We start from the raw sequence: 14,833 nt of genomic DNA on the forward strand, positions 1-14,833 counted from the left end.
TGAAAATTTAGTCATTATTCATCATTCATTATGCAAATGTATAGAAAATTATGAATAATGATTGATGAATAAACTCGTTAGTCATGAATAATTTTTCTGAATACAATTTTGAATAACCAGCGAAAAATGCAATCGATATGTCTTTGTCTATAACGAGATACAAAACATCGTTTGCTCTTAAATGTCTTATTTTAGGAATTTAACTATAAAACTAAGACAAGTAAGAATATTTAATTTTATGTTATTTTAACTTACTCCAGCAAAACATACTTAGTTGTGCTAAAAAGTAGGTTTATAACAGTTTAGTTACTTAAGTTCATTTTAAAATTTTGTTCCAAAATCTATAAGACGCAATTTCTTATAGTTTTTGAAAGCAAACGATAATCTTATTTTAACTTTTTAAAACAAATTTTTACTTAAAAAATTAAACGCTTTTTGCCATGGAACCATTTCTCAAAAGTATGCATTATGTTAGACAAAAGTAAATTTCCTCAAGCATTATATAAATGAACTTGAAAAGGATTAACGTTTTATTTGTAGTTGTCATAATCGCAGTCAGAGTATTCCGTGCCTATTTTTGTTGACCAGTGAAATTATTCAGTTATTCTTGACTAATGAATAAAGGATACTGAATAAAGAATAATGAATGATTTATTCTTTATTCGAATAATGAATGATTTATTCTTTATTCAAAATATTTCTGACTAATGAATAAATCTTTATTCATTATTCAGATTTTGAATAATTATTCATCATTCTTTATTCATTATTCTGAATGACAAATGCCCATCTCTGAGTCAGATTGCACTAAAGACGATGCTATCGATAATTCACTTCTAGAGTTGTAAGCAAAAAAAAAAATTAAGTTAAAACAAGCATCTTAAATAAACAAACCTCTTATCTCTTAAAGGTAACTCATTTTTATGATAGGAAATTAAATGCAAATTTAAACAATAAACATAATTGTTTATTTAAAATAGCTTTATCATTCATAATTGGTAATTTTGTTTTTACACATTATTATATCAGTTGGGATCATTTTTATGGACGCTAAATTTTATTCATAGATCCATTTTTTTTCATGATGCCAACAGAAGTTGCATTTCCGCACCAAGAAAATGACACTGAATGATTTTAAAATCGTTTGCGAAAAATCATGTACCTTCGATAACAATTTAATTCGATGGTTTGCCACGACCCTATTTTACTGTGAAAAGAGTGTTTGCTCCCGAAAAGTTTCACTGTACATTCTTATGTTGATTTTCCAAAATTCACTAGCAACTGAAACTTTAAACAATGAAGATTATGATGAACAAAAATATGCTTTTAAACAGTTTCATTTTTATCGATGCATTTGCTGGCTTATGTAGTTAATTTAACAATACTAAATTCCTTATAGAAAACAAACTATATTTATTGATAAAACAAGTGCACTACATTTTTCTTCCTCGTCAGCACTACAGCCTAGTGCAGGCCAATGCTTTCTCAATTAGCTGTCTCCAGGCAGAACGACTTTGAGCTCTACATCCACGTACATTTTATAACTACGTTCTACAAATTTTTACATCATTGAAAAAAAATAAGCACAACGGCTGTTGCCATTCTTAATTTACAATGTACTATCTAATAACTAGGTCGCTGGTTCTTATAAACAAATAACAATTTTATTATTACGAAACAATTACAAAATCCAAAATGAAACATTGAACACACGATAGGTTCGAATGCTTCGAACGACAAACTACAACTACATTTACAATTTCTTTTTAACTAGAGGGCGTTGCTCGCTACAACATAACAAGCTCAAACATTCCGGCCCCCATTGAACTTTGTTCAATAACTAAAGATAAAAATACAATTAACAAAAAAGAACAATTTAAATTAATGCAATATCACAACAACTTAAAACATACACCAATTTCACAATAAGCAATAAACAATACAATAATAAAGTTCAATTAATCAATATTTATGGGTAGGATACTTAATCGATTTACAGCTCTTTTAAAAAGACCTTTGGAAGTTCTTACCTTAACTACCCTCACATAATTATCTAAACCAGGGAGAACTTCCTCAATTCTACCTAGTACCCATTGACAAACAGGTAAGCGGTCCTCCTTAACAAGAACCATAGTGCCGATGGCAATATTATTTTTTGAAAATTTCCACTTTGATCTTTCGTGCAATTCTGATAAGTAGTCTCTATGCCACTTTTTCCAGATGTTCTGGACCATTTTAGTTACTCTTTTCCATTTAGTTAAGCGATTATCCTTTTCAGTGCTTATATCGGGTTCTACTGGGGCAATGATCGGTCTGCCAATTAAGAAGTGACCTGGCGTTAATGCGTTAAAATCCTTGGAATCTGAGGAAAGGGGAGTAATTGGCCTGGAATTCAGCATTCCCTCGATTTGGGTGACAAGCGTTAAAAATTCTTCGAGTGTCAATTTTGAATCTCCAATAGTTTTCTTAAGGTGAGTTTTGAATGCCTTTACCCCAGCCTCCCAGATCCCCCCAAAATGAGGCGCCCGTGGAGGGATAAACTTCCACTCTACTTCTTCTAACAGTAAATAATCTAATAATTGAGGTTCTTGAGTATTAACAAGTTTAAATAATTTCTTTAGCTCATTGCAAGCTCCCCTGAAATTTGTAGCATTGTCGCTGAAGATGGTTGAGCATTTTCCTCTTCTAGCAAAAAACCTCTTTAGACAAGCTATTAATGCTTCGGAAGATAAATCAGATACGATTTCTAAATGTATTGCACGAGTTGCAAAACATACGAATACTGCAACATACATTTTTTGATACGAACCCTTTCTCGATTTATTTGATCTTATAAAAAATGGTCCACAAAATCGAGACCACTTTTATTGAAAGTAAAATTAGGTACTACTCTTTCAATTGGCAAATTACCCATTACTTGAGTTACTGGTACAGGACTTTGTTTACAACAAATTACACAATCATGTACGATCTTTCTCGCGAGATTTCTGCCGCTAACCGGCCAGAATTTTTGTCTCACAGTGTTCAGTAAAGCTTGAGACCCAAGATGAAAATATTTTAAATGATGATGTAGCATAATCATCCGAGTTAATTCATGTCTAGCAGGTAAAATGATAGGATATTTAGAATTATAACTTACCTGAGCATGAGCAATTCTACTACCTACGCGTAAAAGTCCATCCTTATCCAAGAAAACATTTAATGCTTTTAGTTTACTTCTGGGGGAGATTTGCGCTCCTTTCTTAATGGATGCAATTTCCGAGAAAAACTCACCTCCTTGCACCTCCCTAATCAGAAATAGCTCCGCCCTCCTTAATTCCTCCAAGGTAATGGGACCTACAACCCTTATTTGATCTTTACGAGCATTTCCTATGAATCTGAAAATAAAACTAAGAACATGAATTAATTTCAAATAATTATTGCTTAGATTTAGAAAATTATTCACAAAGGAATTAGAGTTGAGAGTGGCAAAGTTAGAGTCAATGGTGGTTTTAAATTCACTAATATAGTCATTGTTGGAGTCTAGTTCAACTGAATTGTTCTTATCTGGTGGGCCTTCTTCACGAAGGAAACTCGGGCCATCCCACCAAAGTTTGCAAGTCAAAATGTCTTTGGCATCTAATCCACGAGATATTATATCTGCTGGGTTTTCTTCTGAAGAAATGTGTCTCCATTCATACGATTCTGTAAGTTCTTGGATTGCAGCTATTCGATTACTCACAAAAGTTTTCAGAACATGCGGTGATTTACCAATCCATGCGAGGCAAATCATTGAGTCTGTCCATAAGATCACCTTCTCAATTGGAATGTTCAATGAAGGCAAAACCTTGTGCATCAACTGAGCCAGCAGAAGACAGGAACTTAATTCCAGGCGTGGGATGGTGAGTGATTTTAAAGGAGCAACTCTAGATTTACTGCAAAGAAGTGTAGCTGTAGGTATTCCATCAGTTGGAATCGATTGCACATAAATCGCTGCTCCATAGGCCATTAGAGAGGCATCAGCGAAGCCATGAATCACAATGCTGTCTTCTCGAAAGACATACCTCGGAATTGCGAGATTTTTCAATTCTGGGAGCGTTGAAACGAAGTCAATCCAGTTCTTTTCTATACAGTCTGGTAACATTTGATCCCAGTCTATTTTTAGTAACCAAAGTTTTTGCAAATAAATTTTGGCTTTTGTTATAACAGGGCCAATCAGTCCAAGGGGATCAAATATTCTTGATATGAGAGAAAGGACATCTCGTTTTGTGTAAGAGTCCTTCTCATGTAGTTCTATTTTGTACAAGAAACAGTCTGTAAGTGTGTTCCAAAGAACACCTAAAGTTTTAACTGACTCGCATTCTGGCTGATCGCTGAAACTATATTCAGTAATGCTCTTATTTTCGAAAGCAAGCAGTTCAGGATGGTTTGCACCCCATTTGTGCAAGTTCATTTTTCCTCGTTTCATCAATTCTACAAGTTGAGACTGAAGAAGTTTAGTCCCTTCGATTGTGGATTCACCCGAAAGAACGTCGTCTATATAGAAATCATTTAGAACGACTGAAGATGCTAGAGGTAAGTGGTTGCATTCATCAAGAGCTAGTTGTTTCAGTGTACGAGTAGCCAAATAAGGAGCGTTTGATGTACCATAAGTAACCGTATTTAACTGATATGTTTCCACAGAAGAATCGAAACTATTCTTCCACAAAATTCTAAGATATCTTCGTTGTAACGGATTTATTTGAATCATTCTATACATTTTCTGGACATCTGCAGTAAATGCATATCGATGTTTCCGAAAGCGAACCATAATCGAAAATAAGTCTTGTTGCGGTATTTTACCCTTTAAGAGAATGTCATTCAACGACAAACCTGACGTCGTAGGCATCGATGCGTTAAATACAACGCGTAACTTCGTGCTACTCTTTTCTGGTTTATACACAGAATGGTGAGGGATAACATAACAGTCATTATTATTTTTTGCATCTTCAACTAATTCCATATGATTAAGAAATTTATATTCCATAAATGCGGAATAGAGCGATTTTAAGTTCGAATCCCGATCAAGACGTTTCCAAATGCCGTCAAGTCTTTTTTCCGCCAATTTTCTTGAATGTCCCAATAAAGCGGGATCTTCCATAGGCATGCTAACGACATATTGTCCATCAACCTCTCGATAATAGGTCTCCAAGAAATGAGTTTCGCAGAATTTTTCTTCCCTATTCAAAAGAATGTCAGATTCGCCAAAACCCTCAATTTCCCAAAATTTTTGCAAAGTTTCTTCCAATTGTTTGTTTTGAGTCATTAAACCACAGTACTGTAACTCAGAAGAAGAGTTAACAACACCACTAGCCACGTAACCAAACTGCGTTTCCTGGAACAGTAAATTATGCGAAGCGCTTCGAATTTTGTTTTCTTTTAATAAATCAAAGAAACATTCAGCTCCTAATAACAAGTCAATTTCCCCTGGTACATTAAAGTTAGTGTCAGCTAAAGAAATATTTTTAGGTAAATCAGCTTCATCGATGCAAATTGGCATAGCTGGAGTTATTTCCGTTATTTTTGGAACAATAAAAAAGTCAAGTTCCCTAATAAAATCCCTTTCCTTATTTGTAATTGTTGACCTAATTTTATATTCCAGAGTAGTAGTGATTCCATTAAGTCCAGAAATAGGAGCAGAAACTTTTATTTTCTTTAAAGCCAGTTGTTTTGAAAATTTATTAGATACGGCATTAATTTGACTACAACTATCGAGTAATGCCCGTCCTTCAATGAATTCACCATTTCTTGCTTTTATTTTAATCATAGCAGTAGCCAAAACCACAGATTTATTAGAGGTTATAAAACAATTCGAAAGATGTTTAGATATATGAAGAGAGGTCTCCTTCCCTCCCCCCTCAACAGCTTCAGATTGCAGTTTTTCATCCAAGGGCATGGGCAGAGGCGCCGATGATTCATCATTAATTGGAATAAATACTTCTCCTCGATGTAACAAGCTATGATGCGATTTCGATTTGCATATATTACAAACATATTGCGACTTACAATTTGATGTAAAATGTTTACCAGAAAAACACTTTAAACATAGTCTATTACGTTTAACAACAGAAAATCTTTCACTAAAATTCATATCAATAAATTTGGTACATTTAAAAAGTGGGTGCGGCAAATTACAAGCAACGCACTTTTTATCATTGTTATTATTCGAATTAAGGAGAAATGATTTTGGTTTTGCTTCGCTTTGCTGTTTTGATTTGTAGAACACATTTTTAACTATACTTTCTAATGTCTGGCTTCTTTTTTCAAGAAATGCCATTAAATTATCGAAACTAGGAATTTCAGACGTATTTATAGAAAGTTCGAACTGCTTTCTCGATTCTCTATCAAGTTTTTCTAATATTATTGTTATTAACATAATATCCGATAAATCATTTCTTTCTAATCCTAAATTTTTTAAGGCTCTAATGTTTTTATTTATGACATCGATTAAACGTCTGAGATCTATAGAGGATTCACGAATTATTTTTTCGAATTCTAAAATAGATTTAAGGTGAATGTTTACCATAATTCTTTTATTTTCGAATCTATTTTTTAATGCTTTAAACAACGATTCAAAGGTATCTTCTGGTGTTTCTAACAACTTAGCTTCATTTCTCAATGCGGCATGAAGATAATGCAATTTTTGTACATCAGACAAATCTTTATTATTTGTTACAATGTTATCGAATTCTATTTTAAACATATTCCATTCCTCATATTTACCATTAAATAGCGGAAGTGGAATTTCAGGTAGCTTAATTTTACAAACATTAGTTTTGTTTTCTAATGAATTACTAGTGTTTTCTGATGAATTACTAGCATCATCTATTAATAATTGATTAAAGCTTACCTCTAGCTCTTCTATGCGAGTATCCAATTCTATTAGCGAGTTTTCGATTTCTGTCATGTCCTCGTCTTCCGGTACAGAAGTGTAATAATCCGATCTGAGTTCTTCTATAGTACTGGATATCTTTTCAAGGGCCTTTAGTTTTGTTTCTAATTTTATTTTAGTCCAAATAACTGTACCATCAGTTATGGCACTTTCTAAACGAGTCAGTTGCGCTTTAAGCGAACCTTTTTTTCTATTTAACGCTACTATTGTAGCCATTCTAAAGTATTATTTTGCAGATGCAACGAACGAAATAACGAAATTCCCTGCGGCTCAAGGGCCAAAATGTACTATCTAATAACTAGGTCGCTGGTTCTTATAAACAAATAACAATTTTATTATTACGAAACAATTACAAAATCCAAAATGAAACATTGAACACACGATAGGTTCGAATGCTTCGAACGACAAACTACAACTACATTTACAATTTCTTTTTAACTAGAGGGCGTTGCTCGCTACAACATAACAAGCTCAAACATACAATATGTATGAGTTTACATTCGAACGAAACAGTCCCGTGGTGGACTGATCGTTAGAAGTCAAGCATCACTGGCTGCGGACGTTGTGGGGGTGGATGAATACTTGGATCAGTAGGGACCACTGCGTAGGGACCGAGGGTGTGCGGTATGGGTCCTCGTTAAACTGTTCTACCGTAAAGTGCTCGACTTGGCGTGCAGGTCGACGGACTATCGAAGCAGGGTTGCTATCCCCTTTGCAGAGGATCAAAATGATGATGGCATGTCTTCGGATCATCCTCAGGGATGCTTCCCAAACCGTCGCCAATAGCCCATTGTGCAGTTCTAGTGCGACGTAAATGAACTGCAACAATCAAACTAAACATAATCGCTGCTGCCATTCTTATTTTACAATATAATATGCGTTTATGCATTCTAAAGCTGGTTTACCGTAATTTTTCGCCCAGCGGACCATCAAGTTTTTAAATAAAGCGGTAACTAATAAAAAAAAAACCATTGTTATCAGCTTTTTTTTCTTGATATGCTTTCTAATTCAGATGTTCCAAAATTCGCTTCGTTTGTTCTTTCAATTACCCAAATTGATACATTTTTAATAAAAGTATTTGTCGTACGATAAAGCCCTTAAGGAAATTTACTCGGTCTTTTCTTTATTAGCATTTTATGGGCGCCATGAAAATTCCTGTACTCATAACCATGCAAGCATTTTTTATTATCACGTTATCAAGGTTACATTGTATCTTGATAAAACCCTTTTAAACCTTTAGTTTTCTTCCAAACAAACAACTTTATAACCAGATAACCCACGCAAATGATCGAAGATAATAAAAAAAAAAGAAACAAAAAAAATTAGTTTACGATAGAGCTTAATTATAACAGTCCCTTCACGCCAACAAAAATTGAAACTATATTGTTTCACTTATGAAGGAAAGCATAAAATTTTAACCTCGCTGTGGCGCAATCCAGGGGCGCAACCTCTTTAACCGCGTAATTAAGGTTTGCGCCCAGGATAACAACAGATTTCCCAATTCAACGCTCCACGCTCGCTAAATTTTCTACGACCTGTTTTAGAGGGGTACTAAAACCACGAGGCATTTTGCGATAACAAAAGTGAAGAAAATATCTTTTATCAAAGCCATGCCCTCAGGGCGCACACCCTTCCCCCCAACCCCTTCGTTCGGAACCTACAGTTCTGGAAAGCCCTTGCCTTCTTCTAAAACTTGAAAAGATGGAGGGATTTAACGTTATCAGTTGAGCTCTTTCATTTTCAGAAAGGGGAAAAAAAAAAAGGATTTTTTTTTCTTTCGTAACTCAGCGAGCTTTGGTTTCTTAAAAAAAAAAAAAAAAAATGGTTGCTTCGCTGATAAGCTTATTTGTGTCGGCGACTTAAGTACTTAAATTCAAAAGTACTTTGCATAGTTTAAATTGCAAATAGTTGTCGGATAGTTAAGGAAGATAGAAATGGATAAGCAACGACAAAGTTTTCATGTTTGAACATGTTAGCAAGAGCTTTTTTTTTCCTGGGAAAAATAACTTTATGTATATTGAATGTACTGAAAGTTTTCGTAACATAATTTGCTGCAAGAATTTCAATTAGCTCGGAGAACGTGATACAAAAATGTCTTAGATTAGCATTTAAGAATTGAACAGGGAAATTTCAAGAAAGTTATTTTAAAGTTTTTTTTTTAAAGTAAATTATAAAGCAATACGTGTAATTTAACTTTCAATGCTTACAAACATGACTTCAGGTGCTTAAGATTCAATAGAATTGCATATTTGCTACTAAAGATAATTTAGATGAATATTTGATTTTTAAAGTGTGAAAAGTTTAACGTAAAGTTAAGTAACTAAAAAAGTACGTTCTTTTTAAGTTCTCCGAATGGTTGAAAAATTTACAATTTTGAACAAAAATTTCGATTGATTTTTAGTGTTTAGATTTGAAATTTTATTCATTAGCTTTCAAAGTCTTTTTTATATTTTTGTACTTTGATCCTCTGCAGAGCATCACTGGTCAGTGATGAGCATGCGGTGGGTGACCACTTGGATCAGTCTGCGTAGGGACCGAGGGTGTGCGGTATTGGTCCTCGTTAAACTGTTCTACCGTAAAGTACTAGACGTGCGGGTCGTCGGGCTACCGAAGCGGGGGTGCCATCCCCTCTGCAGAGGATCAAAATTGTGATGGCATGTCTTCGGATCATCCTCAGGGATGTTTCCCAGACCGTCGCCAATAGCCCATTGTGCAGCTCTAGTGCAACGTAAATGAACAAATCAATCAATCAATCAAAATCTTTTTAAATTTTTGTTCTTCGATCTTTGGTATCGAAGTTGTAGTTATTTTTTCACTCGCTGACAGATCAAACAGAATAGCAAATACATACTTAAAATGAATCGTCAGGAAAACGTTGATTTTGAGAATCTCTTTATGATTAACATGCATTAAAAAAGTAGTTTTAATATGGAGAATTTTTTGAAGCTTTGTATTTAGATTTCGTATAATGTTTCTAATGTTTTGAGCTAGAAGTTTAGTTATAAATGTGGGTATATTTTTATCATATTTTAAGTACTAATGTTTAGAATTTTTATTGGTAACTATATTTAAACTACTTTAAACTGTGTAAGTTTTATTCACAAAGGTAATATTTTGAGAGACAGATATATAATTCGAATCGGAGTGAATTAAATACAACGCAGTATCGTTGAAATATGATTCTTTCTTATCTACATCTTTTACTTAATTTTATTTATTATTTGTGTATGTATTTTATTCTAATCGTACTGTATTTTTATTTTCTGTACCTGGCAATTTCGATGCATAATTTTCTTTTGTTCTACATGGCTGCGTACCGGTCTTTGTGTTAAGTTAGAAATATAAAATTTAGGAATTGAAATCTTTTTAAAGAATATAGTATGCGTCACTTAAGAGAATTGATACTTGGGCTTGGCTTACTCGAAATAGAATGGAAAGAATAGTAGCTAACGTCAACAAATGCCACGTTTCAACAACCAATCAAGATTGAAGTACACACACTACGTCACTTGCGGGTATTCCATTGAAATTCAAGTCTCTTTTAATTTGTATTCCACTTGGGTTGCTAGATATAAAACTAATAAATTTACCGTAATTAACCGCCTGATGAGTTGGTCAGATTTTGTCAGGTTTTCAAAAAGATATCGGAATACTGATTTGCATTTAAAATTAACCGGAAACCTTAGTATTTTTAAGTTTATTTAAAATTTATCAAGAATAAAGTTTATTGGTATTTTATTCTTAGGAATTTAATTAGAGTAGTCTTGGAAGAAAATGCAATACCGTCGAAATAAAACAAAAACTTCTAAAGATTTAAATTTCATTTTCGAAAAGTTCGTTCGTAAATTCAAAACTTTTTCTTTGAGAATCAAATATACTTTTTTCCCTCTTAAAAAAAAACAACTCTTAATGTAAGATTTAGTTTCTTCGTTTTCTTTAAGAACAACAAAAATTTCGTTGATCAAAATAATGGGGATTATTTGGGAAAACAAATCTCGTACAACGAGGACAAAAACCAGATGACGATTTAATCTTAAAAACGCTATAAAATGTTTTCTAACTTAATTCGGAAGGGGAATATTTTTTCAAACCATTAGTGAATTATATATTTTTCCTTTTAATAATAATAGAGGATTAGGGTTTTATTCTTGAAATCTTTTTGGCAGGAATAAAAAGCTTCTTGTCGTATAAAACAAAACTTGGGAATTTTTTTATCGCGCTTAAATGCATTAAGTTAGAATTCAAATCCACGTAACATTATTCAAATATGTCATCAGAAAAGGAAAAAAAAATCAGGAAATTTCAACTACGCGTCTTATTTTTATCATGCTAAGCAGGATTTGTACGTATTCATGGCTTTTCATCCGAAAAAAACCACAACCATAACCGGATTTGAATAAAATAAGGTGTATATTGATAACATTCTGTTTTATGATATATTTTAAGCTATAAATATCGTTTATCTAATGAGAATTCTTTTGTCAAAAATATTTTTGTCGATTCTTAGACTTTTAACGTAAGTTCATCCAGTTTTTTTTTACTCAAATATATTATAAGTCTGATTTCTATTTAACGTACTTTCATTTTGCAAATTTCTCTATTTTGCCTTTTTTTTTCGTGGAACCAAGAACATTTCGGAAAATTTTTTCTTAAAATAACTTCGAAATAGCGAAGTGAATTTTCTATTGAATGAACTTTACTTTAAAATCCACTTTCCATATTTCCCAAAATATTTCGGAGCATTTCAAACTTGTTAACGCATTTTATGGGGGAAATTACCTTGATTTGATTTCAGCACGAATTTAATTTATAGTAAAAGCGGTAAAATTCCCTTTCTGTTTACATTTCATACAGGAATCCATGTCAAAAAACAATTGACGAGAAAGCGTTACAGAAATTTCTAAATCCTGAAACTATGATGTTACAGATCGTACTATTCGTATCTGTTTTGCTAAAGCTGAATACTTAGTCAGTGTGGAGGATTTGGTAAGTACGGAGGAACTAGGATGATATTCCTTTAGAAGAACTTAAAAAAATGTGGGTAGTGCTAAGGAATAACCTCGAAATTAATGATGTATTGATGAATGATTTTTCTTTTTATTGATTCTGAAGCTGCAACCACAGAAGCATTAACGTAATCTAATATTTTGGACAGTGTGAAAAATCAAAACAATGCAGCGATAAATTGTGAGGAAGATGAAGACTGAAAATGATGAAGAAATCACCCAACATTCATATAAAATCATTTGACACAATTCGATAGTAGATAATTTAAAAGATAAAAGTGTCTTGATTGCTATTTTAATCATGTCAAATGTTTATGAATTTAAACCTGTTCTGTTGTGGTGTTTGAATATTTTAAATGGTGTTTCTCTATTTAACGAATTTTCCATATAAAGAACTTTTTGTGGGGATTTAGCGACTTCGTTAAATAGAGGTCCGACAGTATATGCAAAATAAATTTGTAGATAAGATTTCTATTTAAATATACATTTCATTCTCGCTTAAATGCATTAAGATGTAATTCACTATTCAAAACTGCAACAAGGCATTAAACATTCTAACAAGGCATTAAACGTTTTATTTTTGTATGCCAAGCAGAACTAATATGCACTTAGTTTCCAAGTGTAAACAGACAACGGAAATATGGAATCGGAATAAAATAATGTGTATTGATAGCTGATTCTATATGGTGTTAGCTTTGTTGGGAAAGGCTTAGTGAGTCATGATTATTCTTTTGTTAAAAATCAAATAAAATATTGTTGGTTCAGATTCTTTCTAAGTAAGTCTTGGAAGCTTTTGAACCAAATTCATTTTTTAAATTAATAATTTAACACTTACATACAATTGCCACAACATATAATTGACCACGGAAATATCGGGTGTGAATTAAAATATTGTGCATTGATAGCTGATTCTATATAGTGTGAGCGTTGTTGAGAAAGGCTTAGTTAGTCTTTATTTATTTTTTTTTTGTCAAAAATAAAATAAAATATTGATGGTTCACGTTCCAAGTTAGTTGTTGAAGCTTTTGAACCAAATTTAATTTATATTTTCACTTAATGATTTTACACTTACATATTATTGTATGTACTAATTTATTTTTATTTATATACATTTTCTTACAAATTAGGTCATTTTTAATCTATTTTTTTGATTAGTCTTTCAGCAACTTTTAAGTACTACGAGTAGTACTCCCAGGTAACAGAGAACCATTAATTTTACTTTAAAAATACGTATATCTAACCTTTATATTTTATTAAGTATTTGTAAAATATACGCAAAACAAATGTCGAATTATAACAAAATTTGGTTAGCCAAAAACGTAAAAGTTTGTAAGCAAAACTAAAAGTTTGTAAGCAAACTCAGTAAGCAAATTTGTTTTAAGATCATATTTACCAATCAGTTTTAACTAGGTACGATATTTTTGCACAATATTTACGTCTACAATACGTCAAAATGTACGTAAGTTAAAGCATCCAATTATAGATAAATGTGATTACTCAAAAAACAGAAAATTTGTGTAAATAAATTTGAACTGAAATTTAAACGGTAAATTTGTTTTGTCAATATGTAAAATACATAAAGTCCCTGTACAAATTATGAGACGGCCTATAAGATTCTATGTAAAATCTGAATTAACAGGTGATACTAGTGTTTTGACGTGACTGTTTCCACTTGTTTACGTTCCTCCCCTTACAGTACTCCCCTGGTAGCAAGGAACCAGCAATTTTACGTCAAAAATACTTATATTTAGCCTTCAAATTTTATTAAGTATTTGTAAAAGTTACGCAAAACAAACGTCGAATTATGTATTGATCACCCAAAAACGTAAAATTTGGTAAGGGTAGTTGGTAAAATCCATTCTGTTAATATTACGTAAAACACACCCAAGCTACTTTTTTTTACCAAATATCTCAATGGTAATATAATCATTTCATCAATATTACGTAAAATTTATGTATAAGGCGTATTGACTTTATCAATTTCCTAAAAATTTAAATTTGGTTTGCGTATCATGATACAAAACTACTGATCCGAAGTCAACGTAGTGGTTATTCTTTATTTTCTGCGTCAGATTTAGTTTATGGTATCGTTTGATATTTCTACCTTTCATCAGACTTAATAATTGGATTTATTATTTATATTGATTTACAATTTATATTAATTAAATCATGATAAATGCTAACACCAAACTATTAGTTCTACGTTAGTGTTAGGCCAGTATTATAAATATATTATTTTAGAATATAAAAACAAAAATATGCATTGATATTAATCTAAAAATTAAATGATTATATTTTATTGTGAAGTTTTATCATGACATATAATGGAATGCATTTCTTAGTGTCGAACAAAATCTAAAGTGTTGAACAATTTCCTTAATAACATTTTCTTAATTTAGAAATGAAATCAAAGTCAAGAATTATTTTAAAAATTTCACATTTACCCATCACAACGCAACCTTCTAACTTTAAATCGCGCTTTCAGCTCGCCTGCTCCCAACCCAGCTGTAGGTAGATACGGGAAATGATAACGACAATATTATTGTAGCCGACTTTTCAATGGCCGTTCATTCCAACATTTTGTCAGAAACAGTGTAAAGCCATTGACTTATTCTTATCTGCTTGTTTCGGATCTTTTGATCATTTAAATAAGCATCATTTGATGGAAAAGCGTTTCATCAGCACCCTTTCGTTGCCATAGAAACTTGGAAAGGAAGAAAGTTTAGCCATTTCGCGTAATGCAAAGTTGCAGACGATATTTTACTAGAAAATGAAAAGCATTTTTAGTGGTTTTATGAGCAATTTGTTTGGCGCTTTGACAAGCCGGGGCTGTTTTTCTAAGTTTTAGTCGGAAAAGGAAAATGTTATGTTCATTTCGGTATTTGGCGAGAGTTTATTTGGATATAAAAATGCGATA

General features: G+C 32.3%; 1 protein-coding gene across 1 annotated transcript; it reads right to left on the bottom strand.

The window, feature by feature from the left end:
- Positions 1-1,958: 1,958 nt before the first annotated feature.
- LOC147812728 (uncharacterized) lies at positions 1,959-7,126 on the bottom strand. Its single transcript, XM_087158516.1, has 4 exons — positions 6,869-7,126; positions 3,502-5,671; positions 3,140-3,369; positions 1,959-2,699 (listed from the first exon to the last, which is right to left on the bottom strand). Exons 1-4 carry the CDS (start codon positions 7,124-7,126, stop codon positions 1,959-1,961), a joined length of 3,399 nt encoding a protein of 1,132 aa, XP_087014642.1.
- Positions 7,127-14,833: the final 7,707 nt, after the last annotated feature.

The sequence above is a fragment of the Parasteatoda tepidariorum genome, chromosome 3, assembly GCF_982258835.1.
Source record: "Parasteatoda tepidariorum strain Cologne lab strain chromosome 3, Ptep-v5.0, whole genome shotgun sequence".
Taxonomy (NCBI): Eukaryota; Metazoa; Arthropoda; class Arachnida; order Araneae; family Theridiidae; genus Parasteatoda; species Parasteatoda tepidariorum.

What these genes read in the sequence shown, in the direction of transcription:
- LOC147812728 (XM_087158516.1), bottom strand. Translation starts at nt 7,126, where the DNA reads ATGGCTACAATAGTAGCGTTAAATAGAAAAAAAGGTTCGCTTAAAGCG. An exon ending in CTCGCATAGAAGAGCTAGAG is followed by an intron (nt 5,672 to 6,868) that starts GTAAGCTTTAAT and finishes CTGGCTTTAAAG; the next exon opens with AAAATAAAAGTTTCTGCTCC. An exon ending in GTAGAATTGCTCATGCTCAG is followed by an intron (nt 2,700 to 3,139) that starts GTAAGTTATAAT and finishes GCTTGTCTAAAG; the next exon opens with AGGTTTTTTGCTAGAAGAGG.